General features: G+C 45.1%; 3 protein-coding genes across 6 annotated transcripts; all 3 read left to right on the top strand.

The window, feature by feature from the left end:
- The first annotated feature begins 776 nt into the window (after positions 1 to 776).
- Positions 777 to 8,323, top strand: cant1a (calcium activated nucleotidase 1a). 4 transcript variants are annotated; one of them, XM_037477101.2, is made up of 4 exons: positions 777 to 1,181; positions 4,709 to 5,365; positions 5,683 to 5,886; positions 5,984 to 7,191. In XM_037477101.2, the coding sequence occupies exons 2-4, from the start codon at positions 4,732 to 4,734 to the stop codon at positions 6,352 to 6,354; spliced, it is 1,209 nt and encodes a 402-aa protein (XP_037332998.2). In that variant the 5' UTR covers positions 777 to 1,181; positions 4,709 to 4,731; the 3' UTR covers positions 6,355 to 7,191. The 4 variants fall into 4 exon arrangements, with proteins under 4 accessions (XP_037332998.2, XP_037332997.2, XP_037332996.2 ...); XM_037477100.2 differs by lacking the exon at positions 777 to 1,181 and adding an exon at positions 1,486 to 2,605 and having other exon boundaries at positions 5,984 to 8,323; XM_037477099.2 differs by lacking the exon at positions 777 to 1,181 and adding an exon at positions 2,821 to 3,831 and having other exon boundaries at positions 5,984 to 8,323.
- Positions 8,324 to 8,654: 331 nt separating this feature from the next.
- Positions 8,655 to 11,629, top strand: LOC119220548 (galectin-3-binding protein B-like). Its single transcript, XM_062565940.1, has 6 exons — positions 8,655 to 8,811; positions 9,080 to 9,181; positions 9,486 to 9,692; positions 9,828 to 9,962; positions 10,036 to 10,327; positions 10,438 to 11,629. Exons 2-6 carry the CDS (start codon positions 9,097 to 9,099, stop codon positions 11,480 to 11,482), a joined length of 1,764 nt encoding a protein of 587 aa, XP_062421924.1. The 5' UTR covers positions 8,655 to 8,811; positions 9,080 to 9,096; the 3' UTR covers positions 11,483 to 11,629.
- Positions 11,630 to 17,653: 6,024 nt separating this feature from the next.
- Positions 17,654 to 24,043, top strand: timp2b (TIMP metallopeptidase inhibitor 2b). The gene is made up of 5 exons (XM_037477350.2): positions 17,654 to 18,044; positions 22,074 to 22,174; positions 22,265 to 22,370; positions 22,487 to 22,611; positions 22,709 to 24,043. The coding sequence occupies exons 1-5, from the start codon at positions 17,915 to 17,917 to the stop codon at positions 22,904 to 22,906; spliced, it is 660 nt and encodes a 219-aa protein (XP_037333247.1). The 5' UTR covers positions 17,654 to 17,914; the 3' UTR covers positions 22,907 to 24,043.
- The last annotated feature ends 267 nt before the right edge of the window (positions 24,044 to 24,310 follow it).

Below are 24,310 nucleotides of genomic sequence, written 5' to 3'. Positions count from 1 at the left end.
CGCCCTCTGCAAATATTTGAGTAGTGATAGGTGAATGCAAAGGAACTGTGGAGGTGACATTCTAATTATGTAAAGACAATGCACATTTTACAGAAGAACATTAATAATAAACATGCCTCCTGTGATGTAGATTGTTTTCACACATTCCGAGTGAAAATACTAAAGGAAATAATTTGCCTTAATTTCAATCTAAATTATTTCAGTGCATTTTTGAACAGATAAAATAAAATAAAAAATTTAAACTGTACTATCAGTTTCCACTGTGAGTGCTGTTTGATGGGAAATTCTTGATTTTATTAAAGCCTATGTAAGGCATACCTAACAATTAGTGTTGTGGAAATGTTGTAAACCAAGGACTAAAACAAAGAGTAAACTGTTACATCATTGTCACACTATTAATGCTCATATTATGGTACAGAGGACAACGGTACAGTTGATCATCCCCCTTTGGTTGCTTCTTTAACCGAGTATCTAATTTTATTTCAAAAGACAAAGGGTTCATTGGCTTTGTCATCATTTTCTGACGACATCCAGGCCGCTCTTTAGTTTGCACAATCGGACCGAGATGTGCATGATCGGGTTTAACCGGAACCAGCATAAGGGGAAGTTAACATTGTGCCTGGTCAGAGCTATTCCCCTCATACACTGATGATATCTGATGCTTCCTCTACGTGGTAATATACAATATATACATTCAAAGTCATCCTCCTTGAATTAGTTACGGGTAAGTATTCTGTTGCATTTACATGGCTATGTATCTTCAAGTAAAAAAATTAACCGGTGAAAGTTACAGTTTTTTTCTGTTTTGCTTTGTTGTTCATTTCATTGTGGGAACAAGATGATTTATCCTATGCACACTAAATGTTCTATTTAGCTTGTATACTTCGGTCACACACATCGCAGCCACTTTAAAAAGAGACAACTCGATTTCCGCAGTTTATTTCAGCCGCCATCAAATATTCCGACGGCACCTTAACGCATCGCTCGGTAATCCCTCTCCCACCCACCGCGCGCTAGCGGTGCACGCTGCCGTTGTCGTCATCAGCAGATACAGGAAGTAATGAGTGGTCGTCTGGCGAACGGGGAGCGGAGGAGAAGGAGCCGAAGGAGCCGAAGAAGGAGCCAAATAATGACATCTGACCTTCAACCGCCAGCGGACCGTGAGCGGAACATCTAACGCGGTGAGTGAGAGGCGGCTGGAGAAGGTTTTCGCGTCGTCCCTGAACGCAGCAGCGTCAATTGTGACGGCATCTGCGTTAACCTCTGCGCTCACAAGCTAACGCTTATATGGACACACACACACACATACACACACAGATATGATGTTTGAGTGTGTGTAGGCGTGACAAGAAGACAGAAAACTCAACTACCTGGTATGTTTAATAAAGTAACCCTCGCTGTATTTAGTCACTTCTCTCACTGCTGTCTATGAATTTAAGGGCCAGCGAGATGGCCCCCAGGCGTCCTGCAAACTAAACGATAACGTTAAATACTCAAATATCGCTGTTACTGATCAATGCATCATGCAGTGTTTGTGGATGCAACCACTTCCTATCAAGTCCTCAGTCAAATGCACATCTGTTTGGTTGTGCCTTGACATTCAGAGGCTCTGGGGGTGTGACTGACAGCTAGAAAGGTTTTTGATTTATAGGCCTAACGCTGTGTCCTTGATCTGTTGCCTTTGAAGACCACCTCCCCAGATGTCATCCTTTTTATGGCGGCACAAAGCAGAGATGCTCACATTTTTCCATCAGGGGAAAGCAGCGGGTTTATTTATTATTTGAGAGGGTCGGGACCAGGTCTAGGTGAGGTCCAGGTCTAGGTTAAGTCCAGGTCTAGTCAGTACCAGGTCTAAGTCAGGACCAGGTCTAAGTCACTACCAGGTCAAGGTGAGGTCCGGGTCTAGGTGAGGTCCAGGTGCTTGAATGGGACCATTTTCCACTTAGTTTACTCGCAACCACTACGATGATGATGTCTTTGGTAATTTGTCATTATTTTATTGATAGAAGTTGATTTGGACAGAAACCTGTTTGAGATATGCCTCGAGGCCCTCAGAAGTTGCTCGTTGATTAATGATTAACTCGTGGAACTCCTCCGACATTTTCCTCGACTGAAGCTCAGAACGAGTTGAATCGGTTATTAACCAACCTCACCGTGACGGGAAAGTAGGTTTGGGTGGAACGTGTACCGTTATCAAGCTGATCTCTGGCCTCAGTCCCGTCAGAGTCACCTCACAGGAACGCCTCCATTATGTAGCAACCTAACGCTACGGAGACCTTTTTTTCCCATACAAAAGATAAGAGGAGTTCCGTCTCTCAACTACCTTTCCCTCGCCCTCCGGGTGGCTCTTTGGCCCCCCCCGGCGGGGGGGGTTGCGACGATGGTTGAAGCCCGGACTCATTGTGTTGGCTCGCCCCTTTGGACTCGAACATAATCCTCAGGGACCGGTCAAAGTTCGCGAGCGCTGCAGCGATCCTCAGAGCCCATGCAAGTGATCGGTGAGCGGCCCGGAGCTCCGGACAGCTCTAGCTCGAGGACGGTGAGACAAATCCGATGGCGCAGGGTCAGCGCTCCGGCAGCAGCAGCAGCAGGAGGAGACGACGGGGTAAGCCCTCTGTTGGCCGCCTTCTTTTTTCTTCTTCGTGGATCTTCGTGTCCGAAGCAGCCCGCCGAGTCGTTGAGCATCAGCCGCTTGTTGGTGTATTCCGGCCGGCCTGAAGCGTGCGGGGCCCTGAAGGTTCCGCCACAATGGGCTGCTGTTTGGCTCCTGCAGGGTTTTTTTTTTGGGGGGGGGGGGGGGGGGGGGTGCTCCCTCTTATGAAAGAGTCTTTCAGCCTCCTTTCGAAGAAATGCAGCCATGTTTAGGCCGCAGGGCGTGTAAAAGCTGCCGGGGCAGATTCTAGCGGTCCCTGGAATTTGTTGGGTAGTAGTTTGCTACTCTGCGGGGCCCCGGTGGGGCCTCCTGTGTAGACGCTGCATGTTTTATCAAAAGCCAGCATTAAGATATACAGTTTCTTGTGTTTTTTTTTTTTTTCTTCCTTTTTTCACAACAACATGCATATTCAGACAGTTACTTTCTTTCTCCATTCACCAGTTGTATGTAGTCTTGGTACATATAATATTCAGGTACAATGCACAGAAAGAACAAGAGACATTTAAAACAAAGAAATAAAATCAAGGGATGAATAATAATAGACAATAACTAAATAGTCCTGAGTGTAGTAGTGTAGGTGCCATATATGCTTTTCAAAAGGAAGCTTTCTGCCTGCTGTGTCACATCCTTCTGTTTTCAGGGGCCAAACTAAAGCAACGTCTTTGCTTGTGTGCACGAAAATGAGTTGGTTTAATTGAACTACGGCTGGAGCTAATGGTTATTGCCTTATTGATTTCATCTCTGGATTGTAGATGAATCGACTAATTTAATGGTCCATTAAAGTGAGGGTTGGTAAACTAAAAAAAACAGGGTTTGATATTTTGTATCGCAGGGAGTAATTCACTAACGCACCTCTGGATATGTAACTAATAAGGACTTGTGCATGTGCTGAATTCTGAGACGTGTATTTCCTGATTTACCTGTTCACATAAGCCTTCCCCTTTCTACTCACTTACTGGGCTCCTCCCAACATCCACGTTGACACGGTGGCCACTCGATACTCGGCTGTCCCGTGTCTGGGCTGCTTCCTGCTTCCCGCCGAGTGGCGTTCGACATTGGATACTGTGACTCGTGTGTGTGTGTGTTTTACGGGGGCTTCGTACCGGAGGCTTGAATGAGTGACCGGCCTGCCACCGGGACTACAGATGCAACCGGCCCACGGCATCTGTTAATGGAGAGTATGTGAGTCTCATTAGATCCGGTTTCATCACCTGTTGAGCCGTAGGCCCTGGTCCAAGTTTTGTTTTGAACAAGTTTTCTGATGACATTCAAGTTTATTTTGACGTTTGCCTTGTAATTTTACCTTTTACCATTGGGTTTGACTTTCTCCCGCTACCTGAAACTCTTTACTGTGTCCATACGGCCGACTGTACTTTACTGTGTCCATATGACGTGTTACTGTGATGAAGAATGTAGTACAACCTGAATGGTGACTATGTGTGAGGAAATAATGAAACCATTACTATGTCACTTCTGAAAGAGCAAATCATATTATTTCTCTTGCAAATTCAATTATTTGAATACAGAAGAAATAAAACACTGCTCAAGGTAATCAATCATGGGTAGTACAACCAAGCTAAATGTTAGCTATGTGAGCCCACTTTAGGCAGATGTTTCTCTACCACAGACCATATCGGGCCTGTTTGCTGACTTTATGACTCTTCTACAGTCAAGAATCCACGTAGGTTACACACGTATGTTATCTTGGTGACTGATACAGGAATACAATAGATGTGCAGAAATACAGATGTGTACATAAATTTCCATGGTTATAAACCATATGCATATCCCGGGTGGGGTGGGGTGCAATGTCAGAGTCAGCGGACTTGTTTTAATGAGACCAACTGATGCATTTGGGATTTGCGTTGTCACACAGTCTCGCTGCCCCTTAACCCAAGTGAAAAGTTAATGAAAGCCAAAAGGCTGTAATCGGTTAACCGAAAGTTTATCAATGAATGTATCGTTTACTTGTTGACAATCCGCTGCCTCGTGTTTTTTTTTTTTTATTTTTTTTTTTTTTAAATGTACCCCATGTCTCTCTTTCTTTTTCTGCAGCTCAATCCGGGCCTGCGTCCTCCATGCCTGCTCCCTCGGGCTTCGCTTCACCGGAGAAGAATGAGCCTGTGAACAACCTGCTCATCTCTGTCGGAGGCCTCCCCATGTTGGCGTCCATGGCCAACACCACCGACCCCCGCTTCCGCCTCAAGTGGAGGCCCATCGTGGCGGTGGCCTTCTTCCTGGCGACTTTCCTGGTGCTCTTCATGCACCTGCGCTCCCGCTCCGACGACCCGCACGGCTGGAGGGCCGCCCGCGTGGACGGCCGCCCGCCCGCCCCCCGCTACAACGACACCTACCCTCTCAGCCCGCCGGAGCGCACGCCGCACGGCGCCCGCTACCGCATCGGACTCATCGCCGACCTGGACAAGAGGTCCCGCAGAAACCAGACGCTGGCGTGGTTCAGCTACCTGCGGCGGGGCCATCTGTCGGTGTCCCCGAGCGGTGACAAGGTGGCGGTGGAGTGGGACGCGGAGAGGGTGGTGCTGGAGAGCAGCCTGTCGGAGAAGGGGAGGGGCATGGAGCTGTCCGAGCTGGTCGCGTTCAACGGGAAGCTCTACAGCGTCGACGACCGGACGGGCGTAGTCTACCACATCGACGGGGACAAGATCGTGCCCTGGGTCATCTTGGCCGACGGCGACGGCAGCGTAGCCAAAGGTCAGCATTCCTCGCCTCCTCGTACGCGCGCTGATGTTTCACTGCTGTATTTCTGGCGGCTTTTTAGTTACTTTTTCCAATGCGTCTTTTTTTTTTGCTGGTGAAGTCATCTAATGCTTCAGAAAATGGTTCAATCCAAACTCCTAGACATGTGACCACGTTTTATTCTGGTTTGGATACCACTTGACTTCATATTTGAACTGTACATGCTAATCCTCTCATCTCATATTTACTGAAATGCTGCTCTTAGGCTTGTCATGGAGCATTTTCTTTGTGTGTGTGTGTGTGTGTGCGGTTGATCGCTATTCTCCCGACAGGGTTCAAAGCCGAGTGGATGGCGGTGAAGGACCAGCACCTGTACGTCGGCGGTCTGGGGAAAGAGTGGACCACCACTGAGGGGGTGTTTGTCAACAACAACCCGAGCTGGGTGAAGGTAGTGGGCTTCAGGGGGGACGTGCAACACGAGAACTGGGTTCCCGTCTACAAATCTCTCAAGGCTGCTGCAGGGTTGGAGCCTCCAGGTGAGGATGCACATCTTCTCTCTCTCTCTCTCGTCATCGTTTCCCCCTTTCCTTTCTCTTTGTTGAATCGTTGCTGCATCCCTCTGAAACCACGCAGGGTACCTCATCCACGAGTCAGCGGCGTGGAGCGAAGCCCTGCAGCGCTGGTTTTTCCTCCCCCGGCGCGCCAGCAAGGAGCGCTACGAGGAGGCGGCGGACGAGCGCCGCGGCACCAACCTCGCCCTCAGCTGCTCGGCGGATTTCCGCGACATCCTCGTGAGCCGCGTGGGTCCGCTTAACCCCACCCACGGGTTCTCCTCCTTCAAGTTCGTCCCGAACACAGACGACCAGGTCATCGTGGCTCTCAAGTCGGAGGAGGACGGCGACAAGGTTGCCACGTACATCACGGCCTTCACGCTCAAAGGACGCATCCTGATGCCTGAAACCCTGATCGGGGATGTGAAGTACGAGGGCTTGGAGTTCATATGAACTTTAAGGCTCGCCGTGTTGACACTGCACTGTTCTATTTTGTTTGCAATCAAGTCACCGTTGAACTTACTGCACTCGCTGCTTCCTTCGTTGAGGCAGAAGTTCCATGGATCGTGTTCAGTACATAGAAGAACAGGCTGACACTGTAAAAAAAAAAGGTTCTTATTTTTGAGTTGAGGGCCAGTCAACATAAACAATGCCAGCAAGTCCATAGACAGTCTCCTCACCGAGGACAGATGTGGCCCTCAACAGTAGTGCAGCGTTTCTTATGATGAATGTACACAAGATTGATTTATCAGACTGTGATTTCTGTTCGCAGAGCATACATGTGCACATACTGTACACTCTCAAAAGGTTTGTTTGTCCTGTTTGCTCCATGTTAAACATCATTCTGCACACACCAATTTCATTGAAATAACTAAACAGTTGTTATTCTTCATGTACATTATTTGAAGGACAATGAGTGCTATAATTGTTTGTGATGAATGACTGAGTAAAAATGGCTTGATTCTTATTTTCTGACTCTTCGTCGTTTAAGTAATGTAAATTTTTCACTAGAGACTCAAGTCGAAATTATGACTTAAGATATGCGCATGCGCAGGCTCATTGCAGCCGGTTGTTGACGTCACTCCGGTCACAGAGAGGTGTCGTTCGTGTTTTAACAACGGCTCTGTCTGAATATCTGAATATCTTGCCAAATTTACCAAACTGTAAACGTTCTACGGAAACTTGCACCCACTCACTCCGCACCTCGTAACCAACAGGGAGGGACAGGGACGTCTGACGTATGAAAAGTGAAAGTTGTTTCAACGCCTATTCGTAGACGTTGAAAAGACGTCTATGCTTAGACCACATATCAACGTGATTTTTAATACGGTAAAATGTCGTCCTCTACTTTGTGCTATAGCATTATTTTATAGGTTTAAAAAGAAATGACGTCCACATTTGTACGTTTACCACCGATATTAAAAATCACGTTGAAAACTGGTCTAAACATAGACGTCTTTTCAACGTCTTTTCAACGGATAAATTGCTCGCTGGAAAAGTACAAGTTACACAGTCAGTTGTCATGTCAACAGCCCATAACAAGGACAACACAATTAGATTAATTTGTATTTATTCATATCAATATAGAATATAATTTTGTGTTTGTAAACCATTTTTCTAAATCATTGGCGGTTGAAAAGACGTTGGAATGAGGTCTTAGACATTCAGACCTCATTTCAACCCGATTTCAACCATATTTCAACGTTGAAATAACGTCTTGTGCTCACTGGGAGTGGTCCGCTTTGAGCGGAGTCTAAATTATCGGTATTTCCGAGTCCGAGATGAATTAAAGTTATTGGGAGATAAAATACATTCCGGGTGGAATTTACTCGGCAATTGTGATAAACGATTGAAAGGTCCTCTCTTTGTGGAACCAGTGTTGCCAATTATTCAACGAGGAAAGACGCTGGAGAATCCGCGGCGGCTTTGCGCATGCGCGCGTGACTTTCAGACTGGACGTGACTGCGCTCATGACTGCAGCTGCGCTGCTGCAAGCCGCGAGGTTTCTGTGTCACTCGCGTAGGACAGTAACTGCAAAACGATACGCGCTTTCACGTCAGACACCACAAAAGTCTCAAATGAAAGCAGGTCGCCGGATTCGTCGCTAGTCCCTTTTGACAAAAAGTCGCCAAGAGGCTTTGGAAAGTCAATCTTAAGTCACAATTTCGACTTTTTAACTTCTTAACTTCTAACTTCTCTATCTTTCTCTTTTTTTGTGGCGGAAATGGAGTTTAATAAAAAATGCATTTCAATGAACACATCAATTAATGTGTAATTTATATTTGAGGGATCGCTTGACATTTGTGTGTGGGTTTTTTCAGCCTCGTCTCTGCAGATCCACAAATGTGTTTTTTTTTTCAACATCAACCGATCTGTACCAATCACATGTCACCCTCATTTCAACCAATCACATGAACGCAGCTCCCCCTCCCTCTCCTCCCCATCCAGGCTCCCAGCTATACAGCAACGCAACTTGTACTACACTTTGGACTTCATATTTATCTATAAAGTCCAAAGTCAGCAAACAATGGCGTCTGGTAGTGACGACACAAATAAATCCGCGATGCGCAAATATGAATCGTAATTCATTGGTGTGTGCATTGAAATGTATTTGTAAATTCTGTGTATCTGTGTATGTGTTCTGTGCGCATTTGTGAATATTTCGGTGTGAATTTGTGAGTCGTTATGTGTGCTTTGAGACTGATCTGACCCCATACAAAACCAAGACGTGTTGCGCAACACCCCGATTATCTGCTTTAGTGTGAAACGAAACTTTGGGAAAGCAGCGGGAATGGAGAAGTGAACCCTGTCTTCAGCCAGACTTTAAAAGGAGAGACATTTGTGCCTGACTTGACTTCAATAGAGAAGCACATTTCTGGACGACATCACTTTGTAACCACTGAGGAGAAGGTAATTTCCTTTGATTACATGTGAGGATGTAGTATATTTGGTCTTTTAGGTTTTGTCTTTTGATGCACACATAATGTACAATTAAAACAAAACAGTTTACATAGATGGTATTCCCTCTTAATGGATTGCTTAAGGAATTGTTTACCATGCATTAAGACCAAAAAATATACATTTCTACTATTCAAAATCATTAAAGGCAAAACTTTTAATCAAAAATAGCTGCATATTTCTCATATTGACCTTTTTTTTTGTTGTCTGTCTGCATCAGACATTGCGGTACTGAAAATGCTTGTACATCGAAAACTTCTTACTCTGTGGCTTCTGCTACTTCTCCATGTGTCTGGAAGTGCAGCAAGATTTAACCTCTTTGGTGAGTCATCCAGAACGTCCCATTTGTGTAAAGACAATATAATTCTCACACTTTTTTACCTTGAATTAAAATATATGAACTATATATATAGTTCATGTGTAATCCAGGCAATTCCAATCAAAGTTTTCCTTTTTAACATGTGTGCGTGTGTGTAAGTGTGTGTGTGTGTGTGTGTGTGTGTGTGTGTGTGTGTGTATGTATTCAGACCCCTGCTCACTCACACAGACTGTCGATCATCCAGATGTTTGCACAACCTCTTTGCTGTCATGGCCTCTGTTTAACATCCAAGCCCGATGTCCTACAGGCCACAAAAAGAACCCCGTGCCGCAGGAAGGTGACGTGAGGCTGTTTGGCGGCGGTGTCGCCGACGGCCGCGTGGAGATCTACCACGAGGGACAGTGGGGAACGGTGTGTGACGACGACTGGGACCTGGCCGAGGCCCAGGTGGTCTGTCGTCAGCTCCGCTTCCCTGGAGCTCACTCTGTGGTCATTGGGAAGGACTACAGTAAAGGTGCCCTCTACTTCCACGAATCACCCACCAGGGGGCAGTGACATTATTGTAGTGAGCGAGGGCCCTGGGGTTTGAACAATGAACGCCACAAAGCAAGGCCTCAACCTACCTGTTGTTCCCTCTCTTGTTCTACAGCGCCCGGACCTATTTGGCTGGATGATCTCAAATGTCAAGGCACAGAGAACTACCTTTCCACGTGCACTTTCAAAAGCTGGGGGACGAGTGACTGCAGCCACAAAGAGGACGTTGGAGTCATTTGTGAAACGAGCGGTACGTACGAAACTCCCTCCGGGACCCTGTCTTTCTCCATCCAAATGTTTATCCCGATGATGTGTGGTCCCAGGCTCCAATGTGACCGGCCGTGATTCGTCGTACTCGCTGGACCACAGCATCAGTCTGTCTGACGAGCGCGGCCAGATCTTTGACAGCGGGAGCGGCTGTGACTTCTCCATCACGGTCATGAGTGCGACTGGAAACACAGAGGAAGACGGCACGCCAGAGATGGCCGGATCAACGGTTTGTGCCCACAAAGCGATCCTCTCCCAATTCCCTCTCTTCAATGCCTCGGAGGGGATCAGCGGCATCACAGTCGACATCGGCCAGGCCTGCCAGCAGAACTTCTCCTCCTTCATCAGGTATGAACTGAACGACAATTGTTTTAAAGTCACATAATCCACCCAGGTGTGTAGTGAGCCTGTAAATGGGAAGCACAACCACTATAATCGACCCTCTGCAATTTCATTAGGTACATTTACACCCGCAAGGTGGAAGTGACCTTCTCCTCAGTGCAGTGCCTCCACTGGCTGGCTTCTAAGTTCGGGGTGAAGCAGCTGATGGAGGACACAGGCCGTCTGTTCTCTCAAATCCTCCCAGAAGACGCCACGTTCCACACGCAGGTGTCCCTTTACGAATATGCAGCGGAGACGGGGGACTTGGTCCTGCAGGAGAACTGTATTCAGTATCTGGCCTGGAACTACCAAAATCTGACAAGTTCCCCGGCTTGGACTCAACTCTCCGTCGAGCTCCTCGGAGCCCTTCTACTGCGCTCCGACCTGGTGGTGCCAGATGAATATTTCCTGCTTTGGAATGTGGAGAGCTGGATCAGAGAGAAGGGCGACTCCATCAGTTCGGAAACCCAGGTCGACTTGTTGAAACGCATCCGTTTCCCCATGATCCCCGCCGAGGCACTCAATGACCTGGAGTCCAACTCTTCCCTCTACGCCACTCACGAGGCTATGTATCGGGAGAACCTCTTGAAAGCCTTACAGTTTAATGTTCTGCTCTTCGGCAATCTGGTATCCAACCCAAAGTTCGACAAAGACAGCGACGATTACCGCCCGAGGATCTACACGGCCGAGCCGTGGAGCACCGCTATGAATCGCACCCAAAACCGCCAGATGCATTACAATCAATACAATCAATACAATCAATACTATCAATACTATCCTTCCTCCAGGGTTATCAACACACCTGTCCACAACAGCCTGATCTTCAAGAACAACAAGATCCAGTGGGAAGCAAATGTCTTCAACAACCAACAGGAATGTTCAAACCGAGGCGTGAGATGTGAGTCGTTCCCTTCAGCGCGGCTGGCGCCTCAAAACAGTCTGAGTGAATGGCGCCACATCCTCTTTCGTAATCGCCTCCTGCTGATGTGTCAAGGCACGTACATCTTTCAGGTGCAGGACTTCAAGAACCACATGGCTGTGAATGGGAGCCTGGCTCCTGCTTATCCCTGTCCCGATGACCAGTACACCTACCAGTTTGTGGTCAGACCGGAGTATGTCTGATCCAAAAGCTGAGCCGGGCTCAATACATTCTGATTCTTTTGTCTTTTCTTCATAAATCTTGATTCTCCTGGCTGTGATCTGATTTGTATCAATTTTCATTGACTGCTTTTTTATTTTTAACAGCAAATAAATAAATCAACATCTTAATCCTTCTCAGCGTCTGTTTTTAACAACAGTAAGAAATCATAAGTTAATGTTCATCCAGACGTGAGACACTCAAGTGTGTGAATAGGCCCACGTGAAATTGATCCTCAGACTGATCAGACTGATTAACAGCCTACTGGACACATACAGGACATTTGTGCTCCCTCCTGAGCTGTATATGTGTCGGCTGTCATGATCTCAGCCATTTTGCTACTACAAAAGCTCACAACAGGAGAGGAGTTATTATGCATTTATCAATTCTTCATGTTACTGAACAAGAGGGGAGAAATATTATATATTTCTGCAGGAGAAAAAAAGTGCATTGCAGTTTGGAATACTCACTTCAAGGTTTGTTAAATATGACGGTTACAACTGTTCCAATAATAAGCTAGCACAAAACAGACTTAAAAACTACTATATTTTGATTGTGTAATTTGTAAACAAAAATAGTTGGAAGTTTAAGAAGTGAAACGTTCAAAATAAAGTCTTCCTGTAGTCGCTGCTGGTTCCCCTGCAACTGTATGAGAAAGCTTCAGTATTGTGTCTGGCTGAAATGAAGTCACGTTCATTGAAAAACGTTCCCACATTCTAATGTAAAAAGCAAACTTCAAACATAGCAGTTTCTGTCAACATAACTGTTTAAAGATGAAATCAGTTTCCTCTTTGTGAATCACGGTTGTGTCCCTACACATGACTGACAGGCTGTGTGTTCATGCCTGGACAGCTGAGTTCAACAGTGACTCTGTGGTTTCTGAGAAGTGTGATGACTGCGGGCTTAGCAAAGTATTTCATGATTAAAAGATGACTGATCAAAAGCCTGGAAAGTTTATCACACGATCTCCGTGTGCACAAACAACTCCTCCACATGCATTCGTGGGTCTCTACAGACTCCCGGCCAGAGGGAGAGAGAGTGCTGCACAGGTCTGATTCACGAGTAAGCTTGTGCCAGGTTACCTTCACCATGAGGTGTCTCCACTTAGGCGGAAAGAAGGAAAGTCATCACTTGTTTTCCCGGCGAGGAACATCTGGCTGTATGTTTATTATTGTGTAATTTTAGCTCACAAATAATTGCCCCTACAAGTCACAGCAGGCTGTGTTTGTCTGGTTTTCCCCCACGTTTTTTTCATTTGATTTGGCGGGTTTTATGAACAATGATTAATCTCACTCTTACAGTTTGGATTCCAGGGGCCTCCCAAAATGTTTTCTTTATGATTGAAAAAGTGAAGTATGTTGTGATCTCACATAAATGAAATGGAGAGTTCATTTCTGCAGCAGCAGGCAGCAATTTTTGAAAATGAAATCCCTTATAAGCTAATGCCTTGCTACCGTTCCTGATAAAAATCACAGACACACAAAGTTAGTAAGTATGTGCTGAACGTAGTGGATTAGTTTAACGCATGAAGAGAGCCAGGTGTTTCCCTCTGGAGCTGGTGGAGTTTAATGTCCCAGTGAGTCCCGTCCCGTGTCACCACGTCCTGCAGCTTCTGTTCTGTGAGGTATTGCTCAAGGAAACTAAATATTTCATTTACTAAAGGAAGGAAATATATTCATCAATGAAAAGTCACAGATTGACTGATATTATAGATTGAAATTGGATTGTGTTTATTATTTGAAGATACAAATAAACAAATAAATAAGTGATGCCTTGGATGAATAATGAATTCTGTGGTCGAAACGGCCCATGGGCTTTCAAGGCATCCCCTGTTGCATTTTAGAGGAAATAACAAAAGAGTGAGAGTCCCGGTGCATTCATCGATGTCTCTGACGAGCAACATTTCCACATTTCCGCTGACCAGACGTTGTGCGCGTTGCCCGGCCAACTCACGGTGACTCACTGCGACGCTGTGGCGTCCGGGCGTTGTTACACGCAGACAGTGCTGACCATTTGATCTCAGAGTCTATGTTCTCACTTCTGTTTTTCAGCCCAGAGGCGAATTGGCCACAGCTGATTCATTGTCTCACGTTGCCACCAATAAAATCGGAATAACCGTGCGCCTGGAAAATGATGGGAATTACCCCAGAGCCGCGTCTGGGTTACATCACAACGGGGGCCGGCCCCAGAGGAAAGGGGGGGGTCGGCGTGAGGCCGGGAATGGACGCTCGAGGCGTTGGTCAGGTCATCTGAGATGTGTGCATGCACCATAGGGCCCGGGGAGGTGGGAGTCGGAGGATGTGGGTCAATGCCACAGCACCCACCAGTTCCCGCAATGAGACCCTCTCTTTTTTTTCCATCTTGCCGGGCACCTCCTTCCGAGAGTATTACTGGCCTTGCAAGCCTATAATTTAGGTGATGTATGGCCATTCCTGAGACCCTTGTGGAGTTTGTAGTGGCTAAAGAACACAGGGGGGGGGGGGGGGGGGGTGGCTGCTTACGTTGCACTTCTTTGAACAGTCCGCCCTCTCTCAACAAATTAAAACCAAATGTTGATACAGTTACCCAGATCTTTACTGACGAATATAACCTTGTCCTAAAAGGGAGAGTTGCAGTGTGGGAAATGGCTCAGAATGATCACGCTGTGAGGTCATCAGAAATATGCTCAGAAGCCGGGGACACGGCGGCGATCTGAGCGGAGCCCACCACGCCAGTCGGCATCTCGGCGCAAAGGAAGCGGGCTGTTTGGACAGGGGGCGGCACGCCTGGCCAAGAAGAATGCGCCTGCTGTTCCCTCTGATGCTTTTTGGCAAACTGTAGGAAAGAGACGCAGGCCCCATTTCTCACATGGTCTCGGATGTATCACCGCTTTCAGTGTGTCTCACTTCCTGTCCCACCCCTGACAACTGTGTTATTGTCATTGCTCCTGTCTCTTGTATCTGTTAACTTACGCTCAGCTTACGAGTCACGCCACTGTTGCAAAACTTTGAGCAATTTGGGAATTTTCCTTATCGGACTGACGCCCTTCTCGCTCCAAAAGAATGCCCTCACTCTCTTTCCCGGACAGCTTTTACACAGAAGTCAAGTGGGCTAAGCCGCAGGGTGAAAACACGTGGAAGAGTGGAAATATTTCCCCGAGCGGCCGGAAGACCGACTTTTAATGGCCAAACATGATGTCAGAGAGTGAGGAAGCCACAGGAGACGCAGTTCTCTCTCTCTCTCTTACTCCCCCTTAAGTCCTCGGCATTATTCAGCATCAGCTCTAATCATCAAACACGTCACGCCCTTGCCGTGATCTCTCCTCATTCTAAGCCATAAACAACAAGGGAGGCCCAAACCCTTGATTTACTCAGTTTCCTGGAGGTGCTTTTGCAGCAGCAACAGCGGCACACTTAGTGACCAACTAAGGAGCCATCCATTTTTGGTGTGCGGGAAGAGAAGTAACTCAAGAATTTGACTGTGGCCTAATGTTTCTTTCACCTAGGAGCAGAGGGGCTTAGGGTAGCATATGGTTAGGGGAATTGCCCCAGGTTGAATCTATTAAGTCTAGGGGGATGATGTCACTCCTCTGCCCTCCTCCAGCTCTCTCCTAATTCCATGACCTGTTGAGAACAGTGTTTCACAGTTAATGAAAATGATTGTGCCTGCATAAGGCCGGACGATTACTCAACAGGACTCACGCCATCATCAGAAAATGTTCAAATGAGCAATGTTTCAAATGCCAATGTGGAATTGGTGCGAGAAGGAGAAAGTGGGCGTTGGTGATACGTTCAGAGTGACTGCTGGCACACTCGGCTTTACGGCTCACTCAACTCCACTGTTTTAGTCAATGTCAAGATATTCTGCCTCTATTTTCAATTAATTATCTCTAAATTCCCTACTACTGTTCCTACTACTATCCGACTACATGCTCAGCACCAAACAGGAGAAAAAACTGCAAGCTGGGAATCAATATATTGGACACACAGTGTAAATAAGCTAATGAGTGAGATGTATTTCCAAAAGTTGGTTGAGATCAAATTTCAAATTTCAAAAATCCAATCCAGGTGAATTATTGCGTTGCTGAATGTAAAAGGCTGAAGCGGCTGTTTGCTGACGCGATGCTCTTGTTGCGTTAACAGCTTCTTTCTGCTGTTGCAGAGTAGGAGCAAACAATTTGGCGTATACAAGAAAGGGAAGAACACACTAGTCATACTGAAACTAAATGAAAAAGTTACAAATTGTAGTGTCTTCACAAGTGTTGTAAGATGTTGGATAGTCAGTGTTACCACACAGAGGGCCCGGATGTAAAAGGTCAGATGGAGGTCAGTCCAGATATTTAGTTCCATTAAATAAATACTGAGAGAGAAATGAGGGGATTGGCAGCACGGTCACGTCCTGTGCTATGTAGAAGCAGGAGCACCTGGTTGTCCTCGGGTTGGGGGGGGGGGGGGGGTTCTCACCTCTCAGCAGTTACCAAGAAACCAGGAAGATGATGCCAACGAACAAACAGTCCGACAAATCATCCTGCACAACTATTTCTTACTGCACATATCTATTTATTCACTTATTACACTTTACACATGCACATACTCTGCACATTTTGCTATTTTGAACTTCTGGTCGGATGTTAAACTGCATTTCGTTGCCTCAGTACTTGTACCCTGTGCAATGACAATAAAGTTGAATCTAATCTAATCTGATCTGTAAAAGACACAAATTAGATTTTGTTTACTTGTTTATCTAACAATGTACAGAGTGTCAGTTAGCTGGCTTTAGAGTTGGTGGTTGGCTGATTTTAATTATGTTTTAACCTTTATACAGAGGGGTGCCGGCTATAACACGGTTTTCAAGATAACAGGCTGTAGGCCATGTAATTTCATATCCACCAAACATACAAAAGAGTATCATCATCGTATAATCCAAGAAACAGAGAACAATCAAAAGGAGACTTTACAGACGACAAAGTATTTGGGAAGAATATACAGTTTTTCCTCCTCCAAATCAAAGGTCAAGTCAGTATTTTGTATGTTGTACAGATTGTAAAGCCCCCCTGAGTCAAATTTGTGAGTTGTGACATTACACTATATGAATTCAATTCAATTCATTTTATTTTGTACAGCCCTAAATCGAAAATTACAAATTTGCCTCAGAGGACATGCTCTGTCCCGAAACCCTCACATCGGCACAGGAAAAACTCCCCAATAACTAAACAAACCCTTCCATGGGGGAAAAAGGGAAGAAACCTCAGAGGAGGGATAAGCTACAATGGATGTCATGTGTACAGAATGAACCATGTATTAGTAATATGATGCAACAGGTGTCAGCAGGGCCAACGGCAGGAGTCAGGACCGAACTATCTACGGAGACCTGCCAGGCGAGAAGAAGCTGAATTAGTGATGTGCATTAATAAAACGTGAATTATTGTAGAAGGGGAGAGTGAGAGTGGGAGAGGAGCTCAGTGTCTCCTAAGAAGAAGAAGTCGAGGCCTATAGCAGCTTAACTAAGGGCTGGTCCAGGCTAACCTGAGCCGACCCTAACTATAAGAGGAACGTTTTAAGCTTTATCTTAAAACTGAATGTGCCCCCTGGACTGAAAGTGGAAACTGGTTCCACAAAAGAGGAGCTTGATAACTGAAGACTCTGGCCCCCATCCTACTTTTTAAAGCTCTAGAAAAGCGAATACGATTGAATTCAAATGTATTTTAACTTTAAGAGCACCATGTCACTTTTTATGATCCATCAACAGTATATAAATAGTGATTTTGCTGATTTTATAAACATAATTATACACTGACAACAAGTTTTTGGAGATAACTTCAGGTCATTTTTTTTCAGATGAAAGGTTGTAATTAAAGTTAAATTGAATTTAAGTTGCATGAACGTTTTACTTGAGGGGACTGGAATGGGGAAAAGTCCCAGGTCGAGTCGTGCACCCGTGCGCGTGGGTGTTCCCGAGGTCACCCGTGATTTCTCCAACCTTCGTCGTGCAACAGCATTCATCGCAACAGAAGGTGACGACGGGGATCCGCGCGCGCCTGAGACAACCACCGGCAGCCTCTGACCTCCGCGCGGCCGCTGCAGCTCATTGGCTGCGCCCCCAGCGGGGGAGTGTGTGTGTGGGGGGGAGGGAAGAGGGAGGGAGGGGCCGCCAGCCCGCTTTATTAAGGACGCGGCTGCTCCTCCCCGGTGCAGTGGAAAAACGACCCGAAGGCAACAAGTCCCCGCGTCTCGAGTGCAGCCTTCTACGGGAATCGTAACCCTCACGTGCCCTGCGCATCTCTTCCTCATCGCAAGCGGCCAGCAGGAGCCAAAAGGGGCGGGGGGGAACCTCTCAGGGTCCACTCCTTTTTTTTTTTAAAGTCTCGCCGGCGCTGCTCAGCCGTAGTTTATTTCCCAACCCCGTCACATCTCCTTAGGTTAAACCGTTGTCTTAAGATGTCCTGGACGACGAGCGGTGGTCTGGCCACTCTGGTCATCCTGTTTCTGTGGAGGGTGGATGAGATGGCAGAAGCCTGCAGCTGCTCCCCTACGCATCCTCAGCAGGCGTTTTGCAACTCAGACGTCGGTAAGTCAACTCACCAGAATAATCGATAGAAAAGAAAAGTCTCGATTCGTTTGAATATAAGATTTGTGTGTGTGTCTGTGTGTGTGTGTGTGTGTGTGTGTGTGTGTGTGTGTGTGTGTGTGTGTGTGTGTGTGTGTGTGTGTGTGTGTGTGAAAGAAACTGTAAATGCCGAGAGGGGAACTTTCCCTACTCTAGTGTTTACAATTATAGGGGGAAGGAGGGAGGAATGTTCTGTCCCTCATCTTATTTCCACTGCCCTCCTCTCTTTTTCCTCCTTCCGTCTCGGATCATCTGGTTACCCAGAACTGTAACCAGAGGTAGAATTTAATCAAGCACTCAAAAAAACTGTACTCCAATTGCTTCAAACTCTTTCTCTACTACATCACAGGGGGAATTTACAATTGTCTGAGAGCTTATTGTGTTTGAATTGAACTTTGAATGTAATGAGATCTTGGTGATCCTGTATATGGTAATTGAATGGTCCTTCTTCTTGAAACAACACAAAGTTGACCTTTAAGGAATGCATGGTTCTCACGTGATGGCACTTCTACAGATACATGATTGTACTGTAGGAATTACCACAATTAACCTTAACACCTCCAGCAGTAAAGCACCAGCGTTATTGCTGATGCAAAGGGACTGACACTGACAGGGATTATTTTTATGCAGAATGAGAGCTTTTAAATAGATGTATAAAAATGGACTTGCCTTAAAGCCTAATGTGTTGATAATACTTACAAACAGGGTTGAAATGGGAGGATGTGATAACAGAAAAAGACGATGTTAAATATTTTAAACAGTTCTTCCATGTTGCCTGTTGTTGAGGCTGATCAGAGTTTTTGTTATCTCCCCTTTAGCTATCCTCCTCCTCTGAGTTCTTGTGCGATAAAGGAACAGCATACAGCGTGTGTGTTTTATCGTGGTGACTAAGTAATACCTAAAATACATCATCATCCTCAACTCCGTGGTTGAGAGCTTTATTGTGCACTTCCTTAACGACTACTAAATGGCAAATTAATGTGCTCTTTCCCAAAGGTCAAATGGATATTTTCCCTCTCATTTCTATTTTGCTTATTACAAAACACTGCCTGTTGCTGCCTTTGACACAGGCCTGGAGCTAAAGAGAGTCTTAACAGTGGCCTGCCTGTACAGCTATTTGAATTTGTGGTTTGCTGAGGGTCTTTTTTCTTGGTTGTGGGCTGGCTGCGTGTGTGGTATGTGTACAGACGCTGATTTATTCAAAGGTTTCTCTTCACCATTGGATTCCATGACTTTGGAGGGTGAAGAAACCGCATTATCCGTCAGGCCGGATAGTTTTCTGTGATGGAAAGTCTGGACTCATCAGAAGTTCCTTTTACTTTTTTTGTTTGGATAAATTAAAGTTGCCTCTATCCAAGGGCCGCCACATATTGAAAGACACAAATAAAGAGTGAAGGATGTTAGTTAAGGAGGAAATTTAACTTGAGTTAAACCACTTGTGTAAAAGGGAATAGCCGGCCACTACTAATAATAATAACAATATTATTTATAAAAATACAAATACAAAAAGTATTTTAATTGGCTATTCACAACCTGCCACGTTGAATATATTGTACTTCATTTTGCAATATTTTTATGCCAAAAAGCTCCTTTAAATTCAGCGGTAGCAGTAATAGTAGTGGCGATGGATGCATCAGGTATTTTCCCCTGGTTTAGCTTAGGCAACAGCACTCCTGTGTTATTGAAAATGACACATAGCCTGCACTATATGCACGTGTAGTTGGTATTAGAATTTCATTGCGGTAACCGCTCGGTGACACATCGCCTTGAGGAACCCCTACTCGCTGTCAGATAGTTTGCTGAAGTGAAAGTGCTACTTAAGTTGCATAAACCTAGGGTCACAGTGTCGGAAAGTTACCCAAGAACATGAGTAGCTCACAAACTTGACATCAGGGCCACTTAAAAATGGGGAAGAACAGTTCAATTCAACCCCTTGTAACTTCCGTTTTGAAGAAGAGCTTTTACTTTGTAAAGTATTCTCATTGTGTGTGTCAACATCAAGATACAGTGAAAAATAGATGAAGAGGTCAAAATCCATGATGAAAAAGTCGGATATAGTTTCCACCTCTGCTCAGCATTCTGTATTTTACTAGCAGCTTTTTTCTCTAACTGGATGAAATGAATCTATTACCAGATCGGTTCTTGTTGTAAACATGTAGTTCCATTGGTTTGTCCTCAAAACAGATCATAAACTGAAAAAAAAAAAAATATTCCACCCATAAATTGAAATCCATCCCATGGGTGCTGGGCTGAGGCAGAGGAATGCCGTGCGGTCATATGCTCCGCTCGTTATGGGTTTCCACTTTATTTCACAAATCTCTGCGATTGTAGAAAATACCTGTGAACAAGAGGGATATTGGGTTATTGAATGGGAGCCAGTTTTCTAACGTTACTTCCACTATTACAGAGCCATTAAGCAGCAGGGAAATGTTTCAAATAAAAGAACGGGATGATGGAAGGTGGATTTATGCACCCACGCAGTCTTGTAAAAGCAAAGGAGTCCACTTGACTCTGTAATCTAGAATATACTGTATATATATGTGGATATAAAGGCCCTGCAATTACATGCCATGTATTTGCTTTCTTTTCTTTTTCTCCTGTTTTTCACTTCAATGATCACAATAGTACAACAAAAATAACAAGTGTTAATTGTTTGAGTCCCTAGAAAATGAGACGGTTCCCTTACTCCCCAGTTTTCTGCGCCAAATGATTGATGATGAGTTTATATCACAGGAAATTATATATAAATGACCTAAGAAGAAAACACACTATACCACCACAAGGAAAACCTAATATATTAATGATTTAGTGTCTTTTTAAGCCTAACCCTAATAACTAATGGAAGAAAGTCTCTTTCTTTAACGTGTCGAATGCAATTTAAAAAGATGAACCGCACCGTCAGAAAGTTGTTATCAAAGCCCAAGTGCTGAAATTACAGAGTATATGAGACGTATGTGCATGTCATCATATGTGTTCCATCAATGCAGCCTGCACAAGTGACTTTCATAGCTACAAACAAATCCCTGCCCCTCCCTCTCAGTATTTATTAGTCTCTCGCTTTAAACGTGTGACACTGACAGGCTACCGCTGCAATGACGAGTGCCATTCCTGTAAGTTGCCTCCTTCTCGGGTTCCACCCTCGTCACTCCATCACTCTCCCCGTCCACAGTTTCACAGTTTTCATTTCCACGGGTTGAGTGTTTAGACCCTTAAAAGGAGTTGTTCTCCAAGCCTCTGTTGTCATCAAATTAGGGCACATATGGCTCGCAGCTTCGTACCTCCGTCATATAAAAAGCAAGTGAAAAGGCGCCATCTTATTTGGTGAGGACTGCAGGCCTGGTGGTGGTCTTGAGCAGTCGGTAGCTGAAACGTCGAGGAAGGCAAGGACTTAATCCGTGACTTCAGGCGGAACATCTGGTCAACGTTAACTGCGTCGCTATAAGCCACCGCTTAAACATGTGATTTTGTCAGTAAGTTAGTCCCGTGAACGATACAATAATCGCCATGTTTTTTAAGCACATATTTCTGTGTGGAATACTCGATATTTGAGCTCGAATGCTCATCGGTATGCCTCTGATGATGTTTTTCCACTTGAACAGTTATATTTTTTCCCCCCCGTCCAAAGCTCTCTGAGACTGTAAGCTGGAACCTCCGAGTGAGAGAGAGAGAGAGAGAGAGAGAGAGAGAGAGACACAGTCTTTCATAAGATTGCTGACTGGCTTCCTCGTGTGTCGGCCCAGGAGCAGCACGCATTCCTCCCTCTGATTGCAGCTGATGAAACACTCATGTTGCCTCTGTCTTCCCAGTACCTAGCACATGCAAGCTCCTCAGACCCAAGCCACAGCAATGTGTTGTTGCTGACTGCAGCAAACATGTGGAGGGCCCACATCAGATGACAGACCCAGATCCTGTTGCCTTTTTCCATGACTTTGAAACTCGGTTTTTGATCACAATGAATTCAAATGTGGGTGGTTTTTCTTCACGTTACAGTTATCAAGGCAAAGGTGGTTGGAAGGCACATGGTTGACGTTGGCAACGACATCTATGGAAACCCCGTTAAGCAGGTCAAGTATGACCTCAAACAAATCAAGGTATGTTGGATAAAGCTGACGTCTTCATGTTTTTTTATTTTTTTCCCGCCACATGAATCTAAACGCCCTGTTCTCTGCTTGAATTGTCAGATGTTCAAAGGTCCCACCCGGGATTTTGATGCCGTGTACACGCCTCCCATCTCTGCAGTGTGCGGGGTGACTCTTGAAAATGATGGCAAGGAGTATCTTATCACAGGTACCAGCTTTTACCACGCCTCAAGTCACACTTTACAAGATCTAATGATCATTTCCCCTGACGCATTGTCACACATTAGCTTCCGTGTAATCGAGTGCACCTACCTCCCACTTTAGGCAAACTGGAGACTGACGGGACGATGCATATCACACTGTGCGACTTCATTCATCCCTGGGAGGCCCTGAGCGCCACGCAGAAGAAGAGCCTGGTCCAGCGCTACGAGATGGGCTGTGATTGCAAGGTAGAAATTGCGTGCAAACAAAAATAATCTCCAAAGATGGATTGTTGGTTTTGTTGTCATTCGAATCCCTGATGTTTGTCTGTTCTCCGACTCTCAGATCACCCGCTGCACCTCCATCCCCTGCATGATCAGCGGCCCGGCGGAGTGCCTGTGGACGGACTGGGTGATCGAGAAGACGGTCAACGGAGGGCAGGCCAAACACTTTTCCTGCGTCAAGAGGAGCGACGACTCTTGCGCCTGGTACAGAGGAGAAGCTACACCCAAAAAGGATTTCCTGGACATCGAAGACCCTTAACTCCACCCGCCGTCCAATAGTCTAAAAATATCTAAGATATAATAAGATACAATATACCAAAAACACAAATAAATCATCATCTTCTTCTTTTTTTGTTAACAAGGTCTCTGTGTGAAGGTCGTTTTAATTTACAGTCCTCATCATGTGTTTAATCAATGAATGCAGCACTTTCAGAAACGTTTTGCCTTAAATCCAAAGCACTTCACCAAAAACCACTCAGCTGAAATAAGCGGATAATCATCACAAATCAGTAATGCTGTTTATGGGGTTTTGGTTCTTGAGCTATTTTATCTTGTCAACCAAAGGTATTATTTTAAAGTGAACTATAATTTTATGCTGCAACAATAGCTCAAAGTGTAACAATCCAGTGAATCAGTTTTTCAGGTATAATAATAAGTGGCAATTGGCGCCCTGATTTTTGACAGCAGAGCCATCACAATAATAATACTTTTGCCGACTATACACATGTCTTCTTTTTTTCTCCATGTGACAAACCTGTTTTGATGAAGCACAATCAGTGCTTGTGCTAACGTTTTCTTTAAATAATCCTGAACAGACAAGAATGCACTTTGAACACAATTGTCAGAGCAGTCATATTGTCACTAATGTAACATTTCTGGAAAGGAGGATTGAATCCTCCATTTTGTACTTTTTTTTATATTACAGCTGTCCTCTTTGTAATGCTTTGGCGTAAGAACCTATTTTATTTAAGAGAGTTTAAGAGGGTCATCATATTCTGTTGAGAAAAAAGATCCACTGTGGGCCTAATGTTGCCCGCCTGACTGGCTCGTCTTTTGGGACTGTTGGTTTAAGATTTTGTAACCAATCATCTCTTTACTGGCAGAGCCTTTGATATGACCAAAAAAGTGTGCAAAGAGCAAATGCCATTTGACTTTGATAATTATTATGAGTGTAAAAAAGGTTCTTCATTGTAAACTGTACCCAAATATGACGCCTTGTGCTGGTTTCATGTGAGACATTTGAGACGTTTTTTGCATGAAACAATACTGTACCTTTTGACTATTACATTAAATGTCAAACCCTGTTTAGATACCTTGCATGTGTTAGTTGTTTTTTACATCAATGCTTATTGTGTGCAGATTGACACAACTCAACTTCATTAAAGAATCAGCATGGCTTTGTTTGCTAGTTGTGTACAGTACTCGGACAGGCACAAATGGTACAGAAAGAACCGCATTATGGCAGGCAAGAGTAACAAACAAATACATCTCAGTGTCATGTAGGATCTCGTTTTTTTAACAGTTATTTCAGAGACTTTGAGAGGCATAAGAGGCATGGACTACTCTGTGACACTAAAAGACCAATCTGCTGCCGCTTAGTGGAGACAACCATAATCTGACATTTCACAGACATTTCTTCACGAGCCCATCCACGTGCTCGAAT

This window comes from Pungitius pungitius, chromosome 12, assembly GCF_949316345.1.
Source record: "Pungitius pungitius chromosome 12, fPunPun2.1, whole genome shotgun sequence".
Lineage (NCBI taxonomy): Eukaryota > Metazoa > Chordata > Actinopteri > Perciformes > Gasterosteidae > Pungitius > Pungitius pungitius.
This window is presented reverse-complemented; position numbering and strand designations above follow the sequence as displayed.

Excerpts from the sequence above, each read along its gene's own strand:
- cant1a (XM_037477099.2), top strand. The coding sequence starts at position 3,768 with ATGAGTGACCGGCCTGCCACCGGGACTACAGATGCAACCGGCCCACGG. Across the intron at positions 5,366-5,682 it reads CGACGGCAGCGTAGCCAAAG|GGTTCAAAGCCGAGTGGATG; the intron begins GTCAGCATTCCT and ends TTCTCCCGACAG. Across the intron at positions 5,887-5,983 it reads TGCAGGGTTGGAGCCTCCAG|GGTACCTCATCCACGAGTCA; the intron begins GTGAGGATGCAC and ends GAAACCACGCAG.
- timp2b (XM_037477350.2), top strand. The coding sequence starts at position 17,915 with ATGTCCTGGACGACGAGCGGTGGTCTGGCCACTCTGGTCATCCTGTTT. Across the intron at positions 18,045-22,073 it reads GTTTTGCAACTCAGACGTCG|TTATCAAGGCAAAGGTGGTT; the intron begins GTAAGTCAACTC and ends TTCACGTTACAG. Across the intron at positions 22,612-22,708 it reads AGATGGGCTGTGATTGCAAG|ATCACCCGCTGCACCTCCAT; the intron begins GTAGAAATTGCG and ends TCCGACTCTCAG.
- LOC119220548 (XM_062565940.1), top strand. The coding sequence starts at position 9,097 with ATGCTTGTACATCGAAAACTTCTTACTCTGTGGCTTCTGCTACTTCTC. Across the intron at positions 9,693-9,827 it reads TGGGAAGGACTACAGTAAAG|CGCCCGGACCTATTTGGCTG; the intron begins GTGCCCTCTACT and ends CTTGTTCTACAG. Across the intron at positions 9,963-10,035 it reads AGTCATTTGTGAAACGAGCG|GCTCCAATGTGACCGGCCGT; the intron begins GTACGTACGAAA and ends GTGTGGTCCCAG.